Consider the following 23,884-nt stretch of genomic DNA (forward strand, 5'->3'; position numbering starts at 1 on the left):
CGGTATTGGTCCTCGTTAAACTATGCTACCGTAAAGTGCTCGACTTCGCGTGCAGGTCGTCGGGCTACCGAAGCGGGGGTGCCATCCCCTCTGCAGAGGATCGAAATTGTGATGGCATGTTTTCGGATCATCCTCAGGGATGTTTCCCAGACCGTCGCCAATAGCCCATTGTGCAGCTCTAGTGCGACGTAAATGAACTACAACTACAACAACAACAACTAAAGAAAAGCATCAAGGAAATTTTAAAAAAATATTTTAGTATAGTGTAATATAAAATAAAAAATTCTACGATAGGTACTCTGTCCGCCATTCGTCTGGAGGGGTGGCGGGGACTATGGTAACGAGGTATGATTATTTCAAGTAGGGGTGCGGGGTCCCTCTTTAAGACTGGTTTCGGTGGGAGAAAAGGAGACTTCTTTCTTCGATCTATTGTATTAGCCCTAGAGTTAAGAGAAATGAGCATTCGCGCCTGAAACATCGTTTAGAGCGTGTGATTTCTTTTTTTTTAATCTTTTCTCTTTTTCAAAAATGTATGTATGGAATATGTATGGAAATTGTATAAAAATGTTTAAAGCAGCTCAATGTTTTATTAATAAATAACTCATCTATGAATTTATCATACATAGTAAATTGGTTATTAAGAAAAAAATAAATTTGCTAATAAAAACTGTTTTTAATAAATAGTGAAAAAAAACTGTACAGGTTACAATAAAATATGAATAAGAAAACGTAATTTAAGCAAAAAAAACTTCAGATAATTTCAGATGGTTTGATGGGTGCTGATAAAAATCATTGTTGATAGTTTTAGATTTCATCCTAGTTGCGGTCACTTGCTTTCAGTTTCAAAAAAAAAAATAAATAAATAAATAAATAAATAAATAAAATATTTAAAAATTAATAATCAAAACAAAGATATTTAATATTTCTCCGGCACAGATAACGTGAACTATTTTTATTTTCAGCAAAAGTTTTATCTCCTTTTAAAATCAGAGTTATTAAGTTTAAGCTCTTCACTTTTTCCAGAAAATTCAAGTAATAAAAAAAATTAACTGCTTTAAAAAATGTGCAAGTTTAGAAATTAAACCATCTAACAATCAATGAACATTCATAATAAATATCGTAAAATTAAAAAGTAATATTAAAAAAACCTGTACTACCCCTAATGTCAGAATTTGTTCACTTTTTTTCCTTTGTATTTAAAAAATAACAACTGATTGAATCGAGAGAATTATTTTAAGTAAGAAAGAAATATTCATGCGAATCTTAAAAAAGTTCTTGAATCAGATTAAATAAGTCTCCTACTGGTGGCTGAGTCAGCCAATCTGGTATACTCCCCATACAAGCTATCATCGAAGGCGAAAGAAAAGGAGACCTCTTCATCGAAGCCACCCTCCCTAAAATGCTCTCTTCTTGTTTCCATAGCACCAGACTGCCGCAGACTTTGTGGCGGACAGAGTACCTATCGTAGACAAACAGTACATTCCTACACAGCTAAAAATAGTAGGAGAGGGAAGGGAGAAGGGCCATGCGCGTGAAACCGGCGATCGCCAATAGTGTAAAATATTGCCATTTGTTATTTTTTTATTTATTTACTTTGCATAGTGGATAGCAGGCTTGCGGAATCTTCCGAATCCATTCGTTGTTTGTTTCGGTGAAATTTAAATTAAAGAACGAGCTATACGGTAATTATTACAGATATAATAATATTGGATGGCGACGACAAGCTTTGACAACGCATTTTAACTACTAGCGCCATCTGTGCCTCGCTTTACAGGATTAACCATGCATAGTAAACAACTCAACTTTATTCGCATTTTTTGTGACGTTTATTGCTGTTGCGCGTTATTTTGTGACCCTATTATTGTGCGATGATATAATTGGAATATTGTAACAAAAAAACTCTTCATTTATTAAGTTTATATTACTAATGTGATAGTTCTAAACGATAGCTGTTCGCTAAAGTAATATCTCATCAAAATTACTTATTTGTGAGTTGATTCCATTTTCCTTTTTATTGTGTTAATTACGTTAAGCCTACCAACTGGCTCCTAAAAGTATGTCCCGTTATTCACGGCCACCTAATTCATCGTTATTTGTTCGGAATGTACCGGACAGCGCGAGGCCTGAGGAATTGCGCCGATTGTTTGGAAAATATGGACCCATAACAGATGTTTATATTCCTTTAGATTATTACAATCGAAGACCTCGTGGTTTCGCCTATGTACAATTTGAAGATATTCGGGACGCCGAAGAAGCTCTCAATGAACTGGACCGAATGCGCTTTTATGGTCGTGAATTGGAAATTGAATTTGCTCAAGGAGATCGTAAGACACCTCAAGAAATGAGAGGTAAAGAAAGGCGAGGTTCTCGTCGTTCACCCCATCGTGGAGGATCCAGTCGTTATGATGATCATCGTCGTCGAGGCCGCTCAAGAAGTCGTTCACCATATTACAGAGACCGCAGCCCTGGATACCGGAAGAGACGATTTTCTGGAAGCCGATCTCGTTCCCGCTCACGATCTCGCTCCAAGGAAAGGTACCACAGAAGTGTTTCACCGCATAGTGATGCATAGGTCCTCCTCCTTCCTGCGTTAAGTTGGACATTTTTAAAAGCTAGGCTTCTTTGTTTTCATAGTTATCATTTGATTGTATAAATGCCATTTATTATCTCTTAATCATTCTCTGTATTATCTATGTTCCATGAATAAATCTTTCTTTGCGTAACTATAAATGTATGTAAAAAATTGATCAATCAGGAATGTTTATTTTCATTTACTAATTGCAGTTTACTGGATATCCAGAAACAAATCAAGCAAGTCAGGGTAGAGTAAAGAGTCAAGCTCAAAATGTAATTCCAAGGTTTCAAGTTCAATGCTATATTTTCCCTGTTATAAAGGTTGTGTAAAGAGAAGCCAGATAAAGTATACAAGGTTTTGCAAATTTCAAGTGTGCCCACAAGGCTCACCAAGTGTACAGTTAAGAAATTAAGGTAATTGGGATGTAGGTTTAATAATCTAAAATTCTTCGTATCCATTAAAAGAATTATATATTTGTTGTAGCTAAATGTTTTAAAATTAAACAAATTAAAACTTAACGTAAGATAATTATTTATGCTGTTGACAATGTAAGTATTTGTCGGATTTTACACTTTAAGTTTAATAATTTAAATCAATTTATTTATTAATCTAAATTTAAGGAGTTTTAATTATCATGAAACTTGTATATTTAACTCATGATAAGCACAGCAATTTTGATCTGGTTATGCAGCTTACATTTGTCACACGAGAAAATTATTTCTTAGAAATTGATGTTAAATAAGCAAATATATGAAAAAATTTATTCATTAATGTTTCTCAAAATTTCTTTTTTTTTTATGAAAATGTAAGATATATTTGTTTTTATACGATTTTCTTTCTGCATATTATGTTTTTTTGTTATAGAAGATTGTGTAAACATCTTTTAAAGCATTTAAGAATATTGAGAATTTCTGATATTTAAAGTATTAACTAGATATGATTGCAAATTAGTGAGCCGCTTTAATTCCTGACAAGAATATATACATGAAGCAATTATAAAATGCATAAATCTCTAAAGTAATTGCTTGTTTTGAGGTATGGCACTTATGACTTTATGAAGCAGAATTTCTAAGCTTATTTGAATTTTTTTTAACCATTACAGTCCAATTTGCAAGGTAAAGTCAAGTTGAAACAAAAGAATTCAAGCATATAAAAGGTAGCATTCAAGTCCTTATTTTGTAAAGAATCAGATATGTAGTTGGCTTGTAAAGAACCGAAAAAGTATTACAAGTTTTCAAGTAAAGTAACAAGTCGTCAAAGGATACTCAAATTTGCAAGCTACAAAACTTGCTTTGGAAAAATAAAGTACAGAAAAGTTAAAGAGGTAAATGGGAAATAGTTTTACTATTAAATCTTTAAGTATAATAATTTTCAGAAACCCAGTAGCAGAATTGGGTTTATCATTCTGAAGTATCCAAATAATGATTGACTATGCTTATTGTAATTGAATTGTTCTAGTATAGTTGGTGTATGCGACTTAAATTTATCTTTTAAAGGACTGAAACTATCTAGGTAAGATGTAGTTTAAATTGAATGTAATTGTATAAACAATTTCTGAGAAGCTTGTTAATTCAAAAAGTGCACAAAAGTTGAAAATACTTACACAGATATTGTTAACGGTTTCTGCTACTGGGAATTAAATCTTATCTCAATTCGCTAGGGTAAATTTGCGGAGTATTTTGAAGAATTAGTATCAAACTTGGAGACTAACACATTAAGGGTATAAAGGAAGAAACATTTTTAGGGTTATTTATTTAGATTCATACATAGATTAATAAATTGCCATTAGATGATACTATTTATTTAGCAAATTCCTTGTTATAAAATAAGCTTTAAAAGATAAAACATTGTACTTTATAAGTTAATGTTTAACTATACTATTACTCTCAAATATGGTCGCCTATGTCGAGACACTTCAGACATTTTGAGTTATAAACAGTTTTAACTCTTGTAAAACTATTTGTAATCTAAAAAATTTCATCTTTAGGTTTATTCCATTAGAATTGTAATTCTTGATTCGTAGCTTCAGTGATAATTTTATCTATTATGGTCAATTCATTAAAGCATGTTTATTTCACTGACAATTGTCAACATTAAATTATTTAATGCTAGTATGAAGTTTTAGGTCATTACATTTCAATAAATTTTTCTATTACATTTTCAATAAATTTCTATGATGCCTAATAATTTGAACTCACCAACCATAAGAATTAATGTTCGATGGGTTATTTGACAGTGCCTTTGTGAAAAAATTATGGTTGTTAATTTTCACATCTATTTAGTCTTGGTATTAGGGTGGCCGAAACTGAGTGTTTTTAATTTGATGTTTGCATTATGTATTATATTTGTGACATAGCCAGCCTGACATTCTCCATACCCATAGCCAGACTGATTCTCCATACACATTGGCAGAGAATCATTCCTGTCATATATATCTAGACTATGGCATTGAAATTTCAGTTCTAAAGATACTAACCAGACTAAAATTATTTTTACCACAAAGTATGGAAAAAATCTTTTTTAACTGTTAGTAAAAGTAGTATGAAGAGCATTTTGGGAAATAAAACTGAAAAGATATATATAAAAATGGAAACATATTTATAGCAAAAAATATTTAAAATAAGGTTTAACTGATTCCAACATCTTCCATATACGTAAGAAAAATATCAGATATGTTACCATACTTTTAGCACTTTGTGTTTATATACCGCTGACTTTCAACCCTAAAATAACATTAGTCGGGGTCAAGATACATAAAAAAAATCTGCACAGACCTTTTAGCGAATTTTTAATCTGATTTCTGAAGTTGCATCTTGATATTTTTCCTAGGTTTTCAACATAAATGCAAGATCTGAGAAAATTGTGACTGGTACTTTGATTTGAAATACAATTTTTAAACAAGATAAAACTTGCTTGCCAGGCCTAAATATTTGATCACCATTGGCAAATGGATTGGATTACATACTGATCAAGGCTATTGCCTTTTGGCCCTGATTGTCTTGTTAGGATATGGTTTAATTTTGATATGACAGCTATGCACTAGAAATAAAACTAATTTACTGATTGTTACTGTCGAAATCAAAATGTATGTGCAGAATCAAAACATCCTGAACATTCATTTTCAAATAATTAATACGAAAGATAAGATAAGAGAAAAAATAACAATTTGATTTTCTGCTTGAAGTGCAATTTTTTATTAAATTAGCAATGTAAGACTATTAATATTTTTTATTCAATTGCTGAATGAGTTAAAATAATTGTTAACTTTAATTTTGTTGACTTAAAGGTATCAAATATATATTTAGATAATTTCTTTAATCGATTGAGGTAAAAATAATGCAAATTTGCTTACACATTTTTGCAACTGAAAAATTTATATTACTTTATACTATTGAGATAAAATTGTATTTTTTACTATTAAGGTAAGATTGAAAGTATATTTAACCCTGTCATGTGCAACATAAAATTGAGATGTAGATGTGTTAAAATAATGAGGAAGAAAAAAAACATAGAATTATTGATATCTATTTTAGTGAAATTGTAGACAAGTTCTAACATTACATGCTGAAAGTTGGTTTTTTTTTTTTTTAAAAGAAAAACAAAAACATTATACCTATGTCTCTTGTTTTTTTTATTTTATGGCCTTGAGTTTGTTATACTTAAACAAACATGTAATTCTATATAAAATTTTGTAACACAGTGTATGTTACATGCATCTATTACCTATTTTAAAGAATTAATGGATAGTTATAATTAATAATTGTTAAATTATAATTTGACTAGTACAGATATTTAGATAATTGTTCAGTGTGCAATTTAAGGCTTATTTCTGTATGTTAAAAATCAATAAGCAAAACCTAAAGGATGTAAGTTTCATAGAAAAAATTTCTGTGAAAATAATTTAATCGGGCTATTTTCTTAAAATAAAAATCTTGATTTAAAATACTTCCTGGTTTACTTTGAAACATAAGTTTTCTATTAAATGTTAATATATTTTTTTTATTCTGTAAAAAAAATATCGATAGTTTTATTTTGCTTAATCTATAAAATCATTGTATTTTTAGGTTTGCCATTTTTATATCAAATTTTATAAAAGGGTCTAAACCTAATCAAATTTTTTTAACCATTCCAGTCCGCAAGGTAAAGTCAAGTTGAAACAAAAGAGTTCAAGTAAATAAAAGTTAATCAAGTTCTTATATCTAAACGGATCTCGGATACGTTTTGGGCTTGTAAAGATCACAAGTAATCAAGTAAAGTTACAAGTCTCCTCAAAAGACAAGTTTCGTTTAAAGATACAAAGGTCTAACATATTTGCAGCTAAGAACACAAGCGGTATAGCAAGTAGTCAAGTCTCCATAAAAAGATCAAATAGCAGGCCATGATGTTCGTTTCGGAAAAAGTACAGAAAAATTAAGAGGTAAATGGGAAACAGTTTTATTAAAATCTTAAATTAAGAAATTAAGCATAAATTTGATAGCTTACTGCTTATTAATTTGCTAGATAAAATTTGATAAATACTGAAATTTTTTAACTTATGTTGCACTTAAAATAAAGAGAAATAATAGATATTATTTTGGCATCTTGTTTGTTCTTTATTTCATGTCTTACATTTCACATGTTGAAAATTACATTTTTAATTCACATTATCTTCAATGTTTGGTTAATTGTGTGTTGTAAAAGGTATGGTATGACAAAAAAAGCTTTTTCATTTTTTTAACACAAAGATAAAAAAAAGCTGACAACTTAATATTTTAAATGAAAAAAAAATTATTTCATCACTTGTCTGAAAATTTAAATGCTTAATTTGCAGGTAAAGGCTGTCCTATATATCTTAAGATCTAGAAAAGAAAAAAATTTCTTTTTTCCTGCTTGCTAAGCTTTTTATTTTATTATTATTGTAAATTGCAGAAACTGCAAAATTAAATTTTTTTTATATAATCCTGTGTGTTGATTAGGCATTTTTGTAATGTGTAGCTGACATATGTTTCTAGTATGCAATAAAGTCTAAGCTATATTTTCGGTAGTTTCTTCTAGCTAAAGACAACATAAATTGCAAATACTAATGCTTTGTAAATAGAACATTGAATTATTACACACTATTTTTAAAATTTACTAGCAGAATTTAGTTTAGCATTCCTCCTATTTCATCCTTGTCAGTGAAAATCAAATTTCACGTTTGAAGGTAAATCTTCTGAGCCAGTGGTACCCAACAGAAGTTGAAAACAAGTACTTACTATATTTGCTTAAATTTTGATTACAATTACTTAGTACAATTTAATAAAAACTTAGAAAGTACAGAAGTACTGGAGCTTTTATAATTTTATATGTTAACTAATTAATACCTCTTCGAAAGTCCACTTTCTAGTGAAACTTTTGCATACTCATTATGTTTTTGCTCATAAAATCTAATATTTAACCTTTTGCTTACGGCTGGTACAACATATGGACCACATGTGATGGTACAGATGATGCACCGTAAGCAAAGGGTTAACAAAACAAATAAAAATAAAATAAAGTTTTCTGAAGAAAAAATCAATGTGTAAAATATGGTATGGATTTCCATTAAAATTTACCTAGTATGCCTGGGAATTTTTTTCTTCTGAAATTGAGTGGGATCTTTAACAAAGCATGCAAATAAAAATTAACTCTTGTTTTTTCTCAGAATTGAATCAATGCAAATTTTAAAAGAGCATGAAAAATTTAAGGTAATACAATTTTCAATTCAAAAATATTTTGAAAAAATGGAATGGTGAAAAGGACTTTCAACATATTAATATGTAACTATCAAATTGGTTATTTACCTATCTGAAGTAGTAAAATAAAGGTATGCTATAACAGCATATCAATATGCTAGAAAGCAGTATAAATAGAACAATAGATATAGATTGAATTTTTAATATTTTCACATCATTCTCTTGGTTTTTTAAAGCATTTATTTTTTAAAATATTAGTCAATGAAATTATACTGCATACATGTAATGATAATTTTTTACACTGTTAACAAATAAAATTCAAAAAAGCAAGCATCTAATTCCCATTTATGCTTTCTACACATCAAAAGCACAATTAACCTATTTTAGGCCATGCATTGAAATTTTATTCAATGCAGCATTATTTTAATTTATTAAGATTAAAAAAAAGTTTCATGAATGAAAAATATTTTTAAAAAGGTGTGTGTATGCACCATTGGCCAGATAAAGGACAAACCATTTAGTTGAACACTAGTTTTTTTAAAAAAATTCTATTTACAGACCTTGCAGCATTAATCCATCCTAAAAACATATGATTTATCTGAAATTAAATAATTGTGCATTTTCGAAAAGTCAAATTTGTCAATCATTTCAAGTTAAAAAAACTTGGGTAGTTTAAAAAAAATTTCAATCAAAAGTGTTTACTCTCAATTGAATTACTAGTATTTCATAGATGTCTTCAGAACCCTTGATAATAGATTAGTGATAAATGCAGTGCTAATAAAAAAATATTTATTGAAATAGTGCATTTACGCACTTTTAAGCAAAAGTAGGTTAACGTGATTAAAACAGAACTTTTTATAATTGCATTTTTTTAATAATTTTAAAAACTATCTGAACATGGAAAAGATAGTCTGTATGATTAAAAGAAGTTTTAGAGACATTATGACTTGTTGACTTTACATTTACTCTTAATTATTTTATGATTATATTTTAGCAGAAAAGCAATAATATATAAATTTTTAAAAGTAACATCACATGTATTAATTTACAGTAACATTCTCACATTAGTAATTAAACCCAAGATTAAAAAGATTTTTATAGAAAAATTTACTACTTAAAATTACAATGTTTGAAATAGAATTATTTTTGTGAAGAATGAAAATTGAAGTTGTTAAACCGATTTTCTTTAAAAAAGAAGAAAGAACCCTGTTTGGTTTAACAAAAAATTTTGTTAAACTGGTGTATAAAGTGATTATAAGTTGACACAAAATTTTCAGGGTTTTCACATTATGTCACTATCACTCCTGTCTGCTAATTCTGGGATGCACGGTCAGACTTGCAAAGACAAAACTCTTGCACAATTCCCTGTGTGGCCTTCTCATTTATAACAATTTCTAAGCCTAAAAACTCGTGCAAGTATCTTCAGTCCTGATTCCTGTAATGAAATTTAACATAACTACGAAAAAAAAATTGGAGGATAAGGCTTCTTGTATTCTAATTCTTTAAATCTGTCAATTCTTATCACTCTCTGTTAACCGTACAGGCAGTCTTTTCACCGCCTGAGCCTCCAAAGAATCATTTATTAATTCAAAATTTTGTTTTCAAAATATTACTAATTTCTTAAACTCTTCTGAAAAGTGTAACCCGAATTCATTTTCTAAAGATATGAAGGGGTATGCATTTGGAGTCTATAAGCATAAGAAACCTCATTCCCCTTTGAATACTATGGAAATTTTCATCAATTTTTTGTATTATGTTTTCAGACCTGTCACTTTTCTGCAAATTTCTCTTTTTTTCTGACCAAATTTCTCTTAAACTTAACAACTCTAAAATTTTAAAACTTACGTGTTGAAATGCTTCATATATTCTACCCGATAAGAAAGAATCATCATGCATCATATACTTATCAGTAATGGAAACTTTCTTCCGAAGTTGAAAAAACCACCCCGTAAGAAATGTATTTCTGTCAACCCAAGTGACAAAAATGAAAAAAAAAAATTTTAGTAAAGAAATCTCAAATATTAATTTAAAATGTTAACATTTAACTGTAATCTAATTTAAATAATTGTTTCCAATTAAATAAGTCAAGGTGAAAATTGGAAAGAAATATATAAATGTACTGAATTGAATTTTTAGGATATTAAACAGTATTTTTTTAAATTGTATTTTTTTAAAACTTTTTTGTACTATGTATAATTATATTCATTCTTAACAAGTTATGTTTATACAAGTGTATTAATCAGAAAAACTTAAACAATTATTAGCACCAAAGAAGCATTTTAGTTTCTTCCATTTCGTACACTTTCTTCCAGTGTCCTTGAAAAAATTGTTTTTATTCTGGTTATATCCAAATCAAATCTTGTGTAATGGAGAAGAGTTGAAGTTATATAGTTTTTGAAATGCTGCAAAGAACTTGCACTTTTACATTTGGTTTTGTAAAATCTTCAGTATTTTGACTGATGCACTTGAAACTGCTTTGTTAAACTCTTTAGTTTTAAAGTAAAAGGACTGCATCATGATAATTTAAGTAATAATAACAAGCAAATTAATATTTATATGATGTTTTATTTTATCCTGCATCTGAGATTATCTTATAGTCTGTTCAGATTATCGATAGAATTCATTGTTATTCGACAGAGTATTTAAAGGCTTAAAAGTTGTACTTGTCTCACGCTATTCGTATTTACTTGTGATCGAGTACGAAAATCACATACAGGGGCAATTCCACTTAACTGTAAGTTTTAGGTATTTTAAATTCGAAATTCACCACAACCTTGGATCTATCTTCGACTTCTGCTAATCTTTCTTCACCTTGAGAAACCATTCACACTAAATACGATTCACACACCTCCGCTTAGCAGGGATAAAAAAAATAGGAGTCTAAACCGAACATGCCGCCGATAGTCCATTGTGCAGCTGTAGTGCGTCATTAAATAAAGTTCCTACAGCCACGCGAAATAATAGTTGGTGACCCTTGAAAAAAATTCAAAAATGCATCATGATGACATTTAGACTTGCATGAAAACAACAAAAAAATAATATCTAACCTTGTTACTTTATGTTATGATTGTTTTTGATGAAAACCTTTTCACATATATTGTTTAAATGCATGGGTTACCTCTGGATTTGGAACTTTGTTAAAAGAAGAGAAGAAAAAAACTTATCAAGTATCCAAAAGAGTTTTACTTCACAACTATCTAAAGTTAATACTACTTTTTTATATGTAAGGAAACGTGTGTCTTTCCATCTTATAAGGAGTTTTACCAGTAAGTAGAATTCTCATTTATAATAAAATTTTAAAATGTATTAAACATAAAATTTATACTGTCTATCAAATTATTTATCACATATCTTATGAGGAATGTTGCAAGTTGGAGAATTCTTTGTATTAAAATTTCAAATTAATTAAATTTAAAATGTTATATTCTTCAACAAAATATTTTGCAAGTGAAAATGTTATAACTTTTACAGCGTTGGTTATCAGAGTGACTTAAAAAATAGGTGAGGCTCATCAATTAGAGGAAAATCAGTCTTATTTTTTTGGGAAACAATATTATCTTTTACTTAATGAATAATTGTTGAAAGGCCCAGTGGGCAATCATCTTTGTGATTTGTCCAACTTATAAGACAATGTTCGTGAAAGCAGAGCCGGATTATACCTTTCGTAGGCCCTAGGCATGGCCGTTTTGGGGCCTTCCCTCACTCCTCCCCTCTTTTCAAAATATATGCTAAAATTTTCTTGCATACTTTTTTTTTACATTTTTATTAATATGGATTTTATTTTACGATTTTGTTTATCGAACTTTATCTGCAATGCCGACATACTGCCGATATTGCAGTTGATATCGATAATACCATTATGATTAGTTCGATCGATACCTATGTAAACACTTCACGTCAACAATACAACAAACCAGCAAAGAAAACAGTGAAATTGATAGTGAGATTAATTACAAGAAATAATTAGACTACAAAAAGCTTCATAGTTTTCATGATACTACTATGATAACTAAATGAAGGAAATTAACATTGTCAAAAGTAAATCTTTTATAAATAAATTTGCAAGGTAGGTTAAATGTTTACTAAAAGAAAAAAATGATTTAATACTATTTTAATAAAATGTTAGTCACGTTTTTTAAAATTAGTCATTTTAGCAATTGACCCTGTTTTTTATACATATTTTTCAGGATCATATATTTTGTATCTTCATAATTTTGTGCAAAATACACTTGTTGTTTTTAAAGCTAAATTATTTTTGTCAACAAATTTTTCTCCCAAGTTTTTCGTAGGCCCTAGGCACGTGCCTATAGGTTAATCCGGCCCTGCGTAAAAGTAATGGCCGCAGTCTGCTTAAATAGGTTGCAGCATTTTATTTAAGCAAATTGTGCAATGTTCCTAATTTTTTAAATACTACTGTGGGCCGCCAAATGCAATAATCTCTCCCCAATTCAAATATTGTGTTGGGGGGGGGGGATTCTGATCATTCGCCCAGTTGTAACCATCTATTTTCCACAAGTGTCAGACAGGTACATAATCACTTAGTTGTCAGGCCAGGGATTTTTGAAATTACATACATTTGCTGACTTGTGTGCTCAATATAGGCTTATAAGTCATTGTCAAGTAGAAAATACAGATAGAACAATTCAGAGAAAGACATCACAAAGAATACATCCAGGGTTACGGCGGGATTCGAACCCGCTACCTCCACGCTTAACAGAGCGTTTGGACTGGCGATACCGCTCGGCCAGGGAGGCCCCGGGATTTGTCTGACCTCAATAGTCGTCAGACGACAGAAAAAAGATCGTCGGAGAAAAGTTGGTCTGGTGCAATGATTTGTAAAATGGCTTTTCAATATTTTCTGTGGTACCTTCTGACGGTTGTAAACTGTCCAAATGATGCCTAACATCCCAATCGGTCATTCAACTAATAATATATTACGCTACAGTATATGATTACAGACAGGATTTGACCTTTGTAGCAAGGCTTCTTCTAAAGGTTTAGGATAAACGCACAATCCATGGATGATAATAAACGAGTCTCTTATACCCTCCAAGAGATTTTTTTTTCGGGCAGTTGCCAAAAGAATGTTTGGAAATTTGCCATAAGAGTTTTACTTGGACATTTGCAAAAAGTTTTTTTTTATGAGGGATTTATAAGGAGGCAGTGAGAAGTTTTAACTGTTATTTAAGCTTTTTCGGAAAATGTCTGAAGAATTGAGTTATGTTCATCTTCAGAAGACTGTGAATTATCTGATGTGCCTTTCGGATCACCTGTGTCACTGACGCCTCCGACTCCTTCTTTTAATTCTTTAATTTCTGATACTGCATTTATTCCAATCTCTCCTTTTCCAGAATTTCCCAAACCAACATCTTCTGTAGAACCCGTTCCAGATCGGCCACTATTGAAACAACATTCAGTGGTCATAAGTGCTCCTTAGCGCTGCACACCAAAAAGAATACTGCTGGTCTCTGCTAGCAATTTTGGGTGTCGTTTAGGAAGGAAACTATCTGTTGAAAACGGTTGTTTGGGGAGCCTCCAGTAATACCTTGTAGTAGCTTAGATGAATATAATTCTAGCAAAGATGTTAAGTCCAGTAGGCCCTCTAAGTAAAAGTGAATATTCCAGTAATCCTAGTAGGACCTTCAACAAAAGTAGAAACATGAGGGTACTTTTTGTGAAATGAATAGGGAATTTCTTCTGGGAAAAAAAATTTCATTAAAAAAGTGCCTCAATCAGTTTCCACGAAATTCAACTACCCCCGAGGATACTAAGTGACAAACTCGGATCCATTCAGCGACAGAGAAGCAACTTTTCCTAAATATATAGAAAAAAAAAAACTAGCTGTCCTTAGTATTTGTTCCGATGGATAAACTATTACAAACGGGTATATATATCACGGCAAAGATGCGTTTGCCACAGTACCCACCTATCTAAAATTATTTCAGCAGTCATTGTTGAAACTTAAGAGAACGCATCGGACAATGCATCTATTGAGCTAGGGTGGACTGCTATCGATGAGTTGCAGTTATCTGTGGTATTTCTGAAGTTATGTGTCTAATAGTTGATGCTTATACATCCCCCCCCCAAAAAAAAAACGGGCCGCCTTGAATAACTTATGATCTATTGATCAGATCTTCACATTCTATGACTCATTCTTAATGGTTCAAGGGAGTAACCTCAAATATGCTAATTAGTGAAGACACAAAAACGTACTTTCTCCGAATAAACATAAATTTTTTTTCTCTCAACGATATCTGATTTCTGACCCTCAAAATGTATGGGGAGGTCGAAGTTTGGTCAGGAGAGCGATCCAAAGTTCGGACTCCTTAATATTAATTTTTCGTATTTCACTATACCTCCATATCATCTTGAGCGAATTGAGATTTTTTTTTCCGCACAATTATAAAATTTGTTTATCCAAAGATAATTAAATGCAAAATATAAATGCTATTAATATTTTTTTTCATCAATTATTTAATAATAATCGAAAAAAATTAAATGGTAAGATATGCAACTTTTTGCATAATTTTAAGAAATGAAATTATAAATGGCAAAATACAAAATTGTATCGAAATCAGTCGAACAGTTTTTCAGAAATTAAATTTTAAACATATGACTTTTTTACAGTTCGATCAAATTTCTGATTTCGCCTTGTAAAATTTAATACTTTAAAATGATGTAAAAATTTTTTTTATACCTTCAAATTTATTTTTTGCATAGAATTATCTTTGGATAAAAGAATTTTATTATTGTATGCAAAAAAAAATATTTCCCTTATAAGAGTCTTGAGATATGGCGAAATACGCAAAAAGTAAAATTGACATTATGTATCTGAATTTGTAACTTAAAATATCTGTAATAATTAATTAGCATGATGTTTGATGTCCTAGGTTGAGTCTCAGAACGTAAAGATCCAATCATTAGATCAATAGTTATTCAGGGTATTCCGTATTTTTTATTATGCGCACATTACTTAAATGTTCCGTAAATAATTAGTTGTTTTAAAGGATTTGGTTTGTTTATTTACTATTCTTTTTAGAGGTATAGAGCTATTGATTTTTATAGATGGAATTTCCAGATGTCTATTTTTAACAACATAATGTATAAGTTATAATAGTGAAACCTAAACAAAAATTGTATAGTTTATTGTATTTATCTATAAATGATAAAAATAAAATTTCACAATGTATTTAGGCTGTTTGGTATTATTAACTGAAAAATTTCATGGTAGGATCCAGTTTTTGGCCACACTAACTTTAATAGTTATAAGTTATTATTTTCCAGATTCCTTCCCCATTAAACGGTGTATTGACGATAAAAAGCTTTAAGAATTTCTATGTTTTCGAAATTTTTTTACTCTCGTTATGAGGGAGCTTTACCATAAAAAATATGGCAAGTACCATAATATAATCCACATGATGCGTTTTGCGCTTTATACCACATATGTAACACGGTCTCTCGAAATAATAGTTGAGCACTGTGGTGACCCTTTCTAAAGAAATTCTAAGACTTGCATGGAAAAAAATATATCTTTTCACTTAGATTTACGGATGCTAATTTCACATATATTTTTTGAATGCATGTGGTGGCTGGAAAAATTTTCACTCCTTGAAAAAAATTTGTTTTGTTGGCAAGCTCTCATATTTCAAACTCTTATTGAAAGCTATTCTATTTAAGAAGTCAATTAACACAGGTGTTTTAAATTACCGTGCTTTACATTTATACAAAATTTATAATAATTTTATGTCTGAGTTACAGTTGAATATTTATGATTTAGTTAGACCAGTTATGGGATAATATCTCATATCAGCAAAGGTATGATCCCCTCATGGATCAAGACTTGGAGGTTCTTTGAACTGTAATGGCTTAAAAACGTTGTAAAGAGATGGAAAATAATAGGCTGTCAAGCAACATATGAGTTAATTTTGCAAATCGCTGATGAAATTGGAAACTTAATCTATTCATTGGATATCGGAGGGTGGTTTTGCAAAGTACCTTAAGATGAGTGTTCAATCTGCTGGACATTATGGAGCCTACGAGAATATGATGCGATCACGGCATACACAAGAACACAAGGAATGTTTGATTGAATGAAAGACTTGTCCCAATTACCGCACGCAACTGATACAATGACTTGATATAAAATTTGGAAATGAACAAAAGTGGGGCAGGCTCCTTATTTGGAACCAATCCCAGCTTATCATTTTTTTTAAAAAAAATTATTTGTAACACACTTGGTGCCAGTTCTGAAAATTTTTCATTTCAACATTTACGAAAATCACAAATTAAGATTACGGTGATGCTTATTTTCAATCGTTCAAAATTTTCAAGGCTGCGATGTTGATGAAACAGGGGGGCTATTTTTTTTAATCACACTCTATGCAACAAGTTTTAAATTTTTTTTTTACACTGAAGAAAAAAAAAAGCATTTTCCTTGAGCTGCTTAGATAAATCTACCCTAATAACATAGATGTGTTAAAGAACGCGTGATTGCGCACTAGTGGAAATTTTCTATTTCTCCAACCCATATGGGATCGTTTCTGATGGATTCAAAAACGCATAACAGCCAAATTTTGACTTGCACGGGAACGTTACAAAAAAATAAAGAATATATAACCTTGTTATTCATGTTTTGATTCTTTTCAATAAAAATCTTTTCACATTGAGCTGTGTATGCCAATTTCACATAAATTATTTGATTGCATTTACCTAAAAGGAGTTTGTTTTGCTATAGCCCAAAATTCATCCCGTGATAAAAAAAAATTGGGATTTCCATATAACGCCACGTGGTGCTTTTTGCTGTTAATTTTGAGTAAGGTTCCTCTATAATGGCTAAAAGGGCTCCATCATTTCATTAAGGAAGATGACACATGGTTCAGGTTCTGGTATTCTGAAAAGCCATTCTCCAATATCCAGTGAATAAATAAAGTTTTAAATTTCATGGGCAACTATCAACACCAGTCCTTTCTATGGTCCCAATAGTTTGGCCAGGAGAGCCGTCCAAAGTTTGGAACCCTTACTGTTAATTTTACTTTTCGCGTATTTCACTATATCTCGGAAATATTGTAAGCTAATTGAAAAATTTTCGTACTCAATTATAAAATTCATTCACCCAAAGATAGTTGCAGTCAAAAAAAAAATTTTTAGTAAATATCAATCATTTTTTATTATTTTATTTAATATTAGTCGAAAAAATTTTCAATCGTAAAGTATATAATTTTTTTACATAATTTTAAGAAATATAATTTTACATGGCAAAATTTGAGTGAAATCGGGCGAATCGTCACTGAAAAATCGAATTTCAAAAAAGTCCTATTTGATCAATTTTAATCAAAAAGAAATTTTTTTTGCCATGTAAAATTATATTCGTTAAAATGATGTACAAAATTTTATACCTCACATTTAAATTTTTTAATGTATAAAAATGTTAAATTCAAAAAGGTTTTTATAATTTTTTTAGCAAAATTAAATTAAAAGTATATATAGTTTAATAAATTTGAAATACAAAAAACCTTTTAAGTGTAAATTAGTGTTTAGTAGTTGATTTACAAGTTTATAATGCTTTTAAAGATAAATTGAGAAATATATTTTTCCTTGAAACCGCTGGGAATCGAACCCCTGACCTTTAGGTATGTAGATTCGAATTTAATTAAATTTAAATTTCTTTCATTTTCTAAAGAAATTTTTTTTTTATTGTGCATTTTAAGAAAAGTAATACTGTTGGTTGAATACATCTTAGAATAATCAGATCAAATATTATTTAAATGACGAAATTAAAGCGTGCGAATCCTTGATTGCCATGTTAAGAATTGGAAAATTCAGCGGAAAGTAGACTTACACCAATTACTAGCGCCACTAGATTGTAGCAATGGTGTGTCGCATTTCGGAACGAATTCACCAACGCAGAATCCGCCAATCATACGTCACGCCAGTGATGTTGGTAAGAATGTCTCCCAATGCTGCATAGGCGTTAATAAATTAAAAAGCTTAATGCTGAAACATAAGCACTAACAAATCTCTGTTCTAAGATGTACAGGTCAATTTTCTATGTACGTAAACAAAACATATTTCCGAGAAACATTAATTGTGTGCTTTAATTTTCTGATCCGGTTCACATTGTAAGAAAAAAAATTTTACTGATTTTTTTTACCTTCATTTGGTGAATAGTTTAAAATTGATATTTTTGACTATTTAAGATTATTTAATATATTTGTTGCTGTTCATGTTTATCTTATATATATATATATATATATATATAGTGACTTTAGGGCTAATTTAACATCCTGTCAAAAACTTGGGAATATCCCCCGTCCCAGAAGGAGACCGACTCGCAAGGTATAACTCAGTATCATCCTCAGACAAACCTCTGCATATATATATATATATATATATATATATATATATATATATATATATATATATATATATATATATATATATATATATATATACATATATATACAGGGGTTTGCTTTGAAGAAATTTGGGTCCGTTCACAAAACATCTTTTCATAGAAACGGACCCTTCACAAAATATTTTAACTTAAAAACGGACCCTTCACAAATTTGTTTATATTCATTATTGTTTTGTTAATCGAATAAACCCTTCCCTGGGCAGAAAACAAGAAAGATGGATGTAAACGAATTAAGTTTTATCTTCGGCATACGATTCTTCCATTATTCATCCGAAATGAATATTCTGCATTCAGCAGTATAGGCTAAATACCAAATATTTGTATGTTGCATCTCTAATTTAGAAGCAGCAATTGCTGTTTATTTTTGAAAATTTAATTTCTTTATTCTAATTTTACAGTGCCGAGCATAATCTTGTATCTATTTACAATTTAAAAACTCATTGAAAAAGTTTTTTGCAATAGCCCGATCCTATTTGCACAAATTCATTAAAGCAGACTCTAGTTGAAAGAATGTGAGTAATTTTTTCACAATTTTTCGAAAACCGGACCTTTCACAAAATGTCTGGACAGACCCCTGATATATAAATATAAAAAATTATTACTGATAAAAAATTATATATATATATATAATTTTTTTTATTAAAAAAATGCAAGATTAAAATCCATTTGGAACCTTGGTGATTGTAGTTAGAGCGACAGATCACTTTCGAGAAACATCCCTAAGTTTGGCTGCTTTTTCGATGCAGGTACGAACAGGAAAATCTCCCTGTGAGGTGTGTAGTTTCAAATGCCAATGCTAGTATGTAATTATAGCACCAAATAGTTATTTTTAAAATTGATAGAAAAGATTTCCGTATCGATACCTTTGCTAACATAATAGCCAAATTTTAACGACTTCTGACCAGTGTCCTGCAAGAAACTAACTTTCTCTGATCTCTAACTTTCATTTAATAATAATTAAATAATTGAAATTATTTTTTCTCATATTTCGATTTTTTGTGAAATTAATTTGGTAAGTAGTTCTTTTAACATCTTATAATTGATGTTCATAAAATTACTTCATGATCTCTTAACATATTGCATATGCTTGCTGAAATATAAGTAATGAAAGCTGTTGTGTGGTAAAACAAAAGTTCAAATGTTAGTTTTCATTTACGGTTTTAATTTTCATAAAAAATTATTACGATTTTTAATAACTTAAATTAAACAGCATGAGAATTGTTTCCTTTTGAAAATTCCATTTGTTTTTATCTTCTTTCTTCCTATTTTTTTATTTTCAGTTATTTGATACTACTTTTCTCCGAGTATTTGGTTTGGATTAGTTTTTAAAAATGGACAGTGATTCTGATCGTACAATTGATTCAGATGAACTACAGGAAATCATTGAGCAATCTAAGAAGAGAAAGAACTCGTCATTTGTTAAACCAAACAATAAAAAAGTGCATACTATCTCAGATTCTGATTCTGATAATGAAGTGACAGTTGAACAAAATAAAAGGAAATTTACAGCTATCGAATCAGGGGATAATCGTCCTAAATGCCAGTATGGTAAAAAATGTTATCGGAAAAATCCTGATCACATCAAGAATTTTAGTCATGAAGGTTTGTATTTTAGTATACATAGTCAAAAAAAAAAAGTATTTTATATTTAGTATTTTATTGTAATGTGCTTTTCTGTTGCAGAATTGTTATAGCTTAAAATGTAATAATTTTTAATTTTTGTTCTTAATTTAAAAGCTTGTTGTAATGTCACTCGTGTGTAAATTGGTACTTTGTTCATCAATATATTATACAATTTCATATATATGCATTGGAACCCCGGTTTTGGGATATCAGTTTTGTATGTTATCCCGCTTCCTATGTAATTTTTCTGCTGGTCCATAAAGATTTTCTATACCGATAATGTTAATTTTTTCCGGATATTACGTTACCCTTTTTACGAAAATCCTGTCTTATATGTTTTACTTAACAGGTCAAAATAATTTTTTCTCTACAAAGCTCACACAAACTTTTTTTTTTTTTTTTTTTTGAAGAGAGATTAGTTCAAAACTGCTCTTTTGTTCTTTTTATTTTATCTTATTGTACTTTTGTCTGTGAAAGAGACCCCAGAAGCAGAAAGTGCCTAAAACTGCGACGTACGTCGCAGAACAAACGAAGTCCTGCAGAACAATTTGTATCTTGAATAAGTGACAGATTTTCTAAAAGACCAAATGATTTCGATGGAGATGAAAAAGTTGTTGAAGAAGATGTTGGAACAACAGACAAGCGAATGTTTGTGTTTGCAAATGATACAGCATCTGGACACTTATCCCTTTGAAAGATTTTTAAGCCAGCCCATATTTTGATGTTCGGAACTTCATATCATAGGCATTTTAGTAATAATTCATTATCATCGTAATTAACAAAATCGTAATTAACAAAATTGTACTTCAAAAGTGATTGAAAAAGTAATAAATCAAGAATTTTTGCCTTTGCTTAAAAAATAATGTAGGTGTATGATCCTGTATTTTAATAAATGAAAATATTGTATTTTAACGTAAAATTGGCTTTTTCGCTGTGAAATGCTTGCAGAACATTTATATAAATCAATAAGTCCTGTTGCAGAACATTTGAAAATATTCTGCTTATGGGAAAGAGACCACTTGAGTCACAATCCCATGAGTGGTGGGATGGGCAAAGCGCAGGAAAAGTATTTCAGTAAAGTATTGGAGCTTAAATTGTAAAATTTGCGAGTGAAATCTCTTTTAGCGAAATTCAACGTTACTTTAAACTACTGATTTGGTAATAATTTTTTTTTTCTTCTTGATTCCAGTAACCTGCAAGATTCTTCTAAACAAAAATAAATGTTCTAGAAGCTCTAAATTGGGTGTCTGCTGTGTTGAACAATAGACTAAAATATATTACAAATTGTTTTAATGAAACAGGCCTCTCAGGATACAACAAGAGCATTGGCCCTTTGGAATAAATATGCCTGGCTAAAGAATTTCGATGAAAAGTATCTATTCATTTCAACATCCATCCCTTTTCTTTTTAATTCCTTCAATATCTGATTTAATGTCTACTTCAGATAATAGTGATGAAAACGATGGAGATTAATAAAACCCCATAACTAATCAAGAGTGTTTCAAAGCATTAAAACTCTGAAAAAATATCTATTTGCAAATGTAAACCGAAAATTAAATTTGCGGACAATAGCAAGTGCTGAGAGATATATTGTTAAAATTGTATCTGCAAACAAAGAGAAAGTAAAAATTGCACATTTTTTCTAATAGTTCATCACTTAAATGTCAATTTTGAAAAAATATACTTACATATTTTTTTATCCTATATTTAAGTTTTCCCACTTCGTGCGTTTTTTAAATGATAATGATAAGTGCAGAAAAATCGAGGTTTTACTGTATATTTATATATATGTAACATAAAAAGCTTCAAGTAATCTTTTTGAAGTATGCCTAAATTATTATTTCTTTATCAAAATATTTTTTAAAATTTATTATTCAAAACTGAATGCTCTTTTTCCACACTTTAATATTCGCATCCTGTCTTTTAATCTATTTTTAGTTGAAGTATGCATTAATTAACATTTTTCCTTTTATGAACTGTGAGAAACAATCTTTCCCCGCTACCTATTTAATAGACCAATTATAATTGCTCAAATTTACCCTATTCCCTAAGATATCACAGATTTATTTACATATTACAGATTTATTTTGAAAGATTTTCTGTGACTTTTAAATTGAGGAGCACTCCCTGTGGCAGAATTTTATTGAGCTACCTGGGACATAACTCTCTAGCACTAATATCTTTCTGCAAGTTACTTTAAATAATAACAAATATATATATATGATACTAGATACTAATTTAAAATAATAAAAGCACTGTGTTTACAAAAAAACTATATAATTTTTTTAAATTGAACATGTAATAATTTTTTATTCTAATATTATGGGTGATATTCTCTCATTTTGTTGGATGGGGGGAACGAATAAATTATTTCCTTCTACGCATTTTATGAATAATCATCACAGTAAAAAAAATAATTAAACGTCATGAAACAAGTGTGTAGTAGTAATTGCCAATCGATGACGAAATCACGCGAATTGGACTCCTCAAATGCTTGTTTCATTTCGAGATTAGGTTGTTGCAATAAATATATTGTATAAAAAATATTGGATTTAAAAACTATGGAGAAATCAATAGCAATAAATGTGAAAAATTCGATAGAATTATTGATTTAAAAATAAATGCTCAAATGCACGATTCGAATCTTCCATATTGTTTGAAATGTATCGGGATATTTAAAATCCATAGGAAAATCCATAACTTCCGAGACATTGATTTATGATACTATCGGGGTAAATTGAGTGCGTCAGAAAGTGATTATTTAAATGCATGATCCAAATATTATGTGTACATTTTTGTCGAAAAAAGAAATACATTTTTTAAAATTTCCAAACAAAAAATCTTTTTGCAATAACTCTGTAACGTTTTGCGACAATGTCATTGTGTTGCTGTGACTCTGCCACGTGGGGAGCACTTAGATTTTGTGTCACTTGGATGATTTTTCTCTCTCTAATAATAATCAATTAAATGTTGTGTCCTCTTTCCCTGCCTAAAACCTGCTTTTATCCTTCCTCTCGGAACAACTTTGCAATTCTCCAGTTAGTATAAACCCTCTGCCTGTATTAGTATGATAATGGATTCATTTGAAAAAACTTTGATTAGGTACAAATCTGGTCACCATAATTTACAGTTCTGTTAATTTCTTTCTTTAAAATGAATTGATTCTATTTTAGTATTATCATCTGCAAGTTAAACCTTTCTCTCTGATTTCATTTTTGAGCTTAGTATAAGCATCTATTTTTCTTCTTCTTTTGAGCAAAGCTAAAGTATAATTGTATAAAATTCTAATTAAGCTTAAAACAACATAAGGTTTTTGTGTATAACTTTATTATATTTGATATTTGCAAATTGTACTACACTTGTTAGATTATGCTTAATTTTTTTCAATAATAATCTCTGCGTGACCAATTTGAAGTCACAGATAAGACTGCAAGATAAGACTTCGAAGATAAGACTGCACTTGCAGTGCTCTGTAAATTCTGTCACTGGTTGTGTGTATACATATTTCTGATTGATATTCTTCTTGTTTATTTGCAAGATTTTTATTCTAAGGGTATATTTTTTAAACTTTTTTATGAC

The 23,884-nt window shown here is 29.8% G+C and overlaps 2 protein-coding genes and 1 long non-coding RNA gene across 6 annotated transcripts in view; all 3 read left to right on the top strand.

Annotated features, from left to right (window-relative positions):
• The first annotated feature begins 1,806 nt into the window (after positions 1–1,806).
• Positions 1,807–7,146, top strand: LOC122268337 (uncharacterized). Its single transcript, XR_006225142.3, has 4 exons — positions 1,807–1,988; positions 2,785–2,988; positions 3,678–3,899; positions 6,708–7,146. It is a non-coding gene; the product is annotated as an uncharacterized LOC122268337 (long non-coding RNA).
• Positions 1,987–2,730, top strand: LOC107446033 (serine/arginine-rich splicing factor 10). The gene has a single exon (XM_016060569.3). The coding sequence runs from the start codon at positions 2,057–2,059 to the stop codon at positions 2,570–2,572; it is 516 nt and encodes a 171-aa protein (XP_015916055.1). The 5' UTR covers positions 1,987–2,056; the 3' UTR covers positions 2,573–2,730.
• Positions 7,147–18,151: 11,005 nt separating the features above from the next.
• gkt (tyrosyl-DNA phosphodiesterase glaikit) overlaps positions 18,152–23,884 on the top strand; it is a 30,453-nt gene continuing 24,720 nt past the window's right edge. The window contains exons 1-2 of one of the 4 annotated variants that reach the window (XM_087165619.1): positions 18,152–18,208; positions 19,963–20,284. In XM_087165619.1, coding sequence (XP_087021745.1) covers positions 20,014–20,284 — 271 coding nt within the window. In that variant the 5' untranslated portion in view covers positions 18,152–18,208; positions 19,963–20,013. Of the gene's footprint in view, positions 18,428–19,962; positions 20,285–23,884 lie in introns of all 4 variants that reach the window. The other 3 variants (XM_087165618.1, XM_087165616.1, XM_087165617.1) reach the window with 3 other exon arrangements.

Source organism: Parasteatoda tepidariorum, chromosome 6, assembly GCF_982258835.1.
Source record: "Parasteatoda tepidariorum strain Cologne lab strain chromosome 6, Ptep-v5.0, whole genome shotgun sequence".
NCBI lineage: Eukaryota > Metazoa > Arthropoda > Arachnida > Araneae > Theridiidae > Parasteatoda > Parasteatoda tepidariorum.

What these genes read in the sequence shown, in the direction of transcription:
- LOC107446033 (XM_016060569.3), top strand. Translation starts at nt 2,057, where the DNA reads ATGTCCCGTTATTCACGGCCACCTAATTCATCGTTATTTGTTCGGAAT.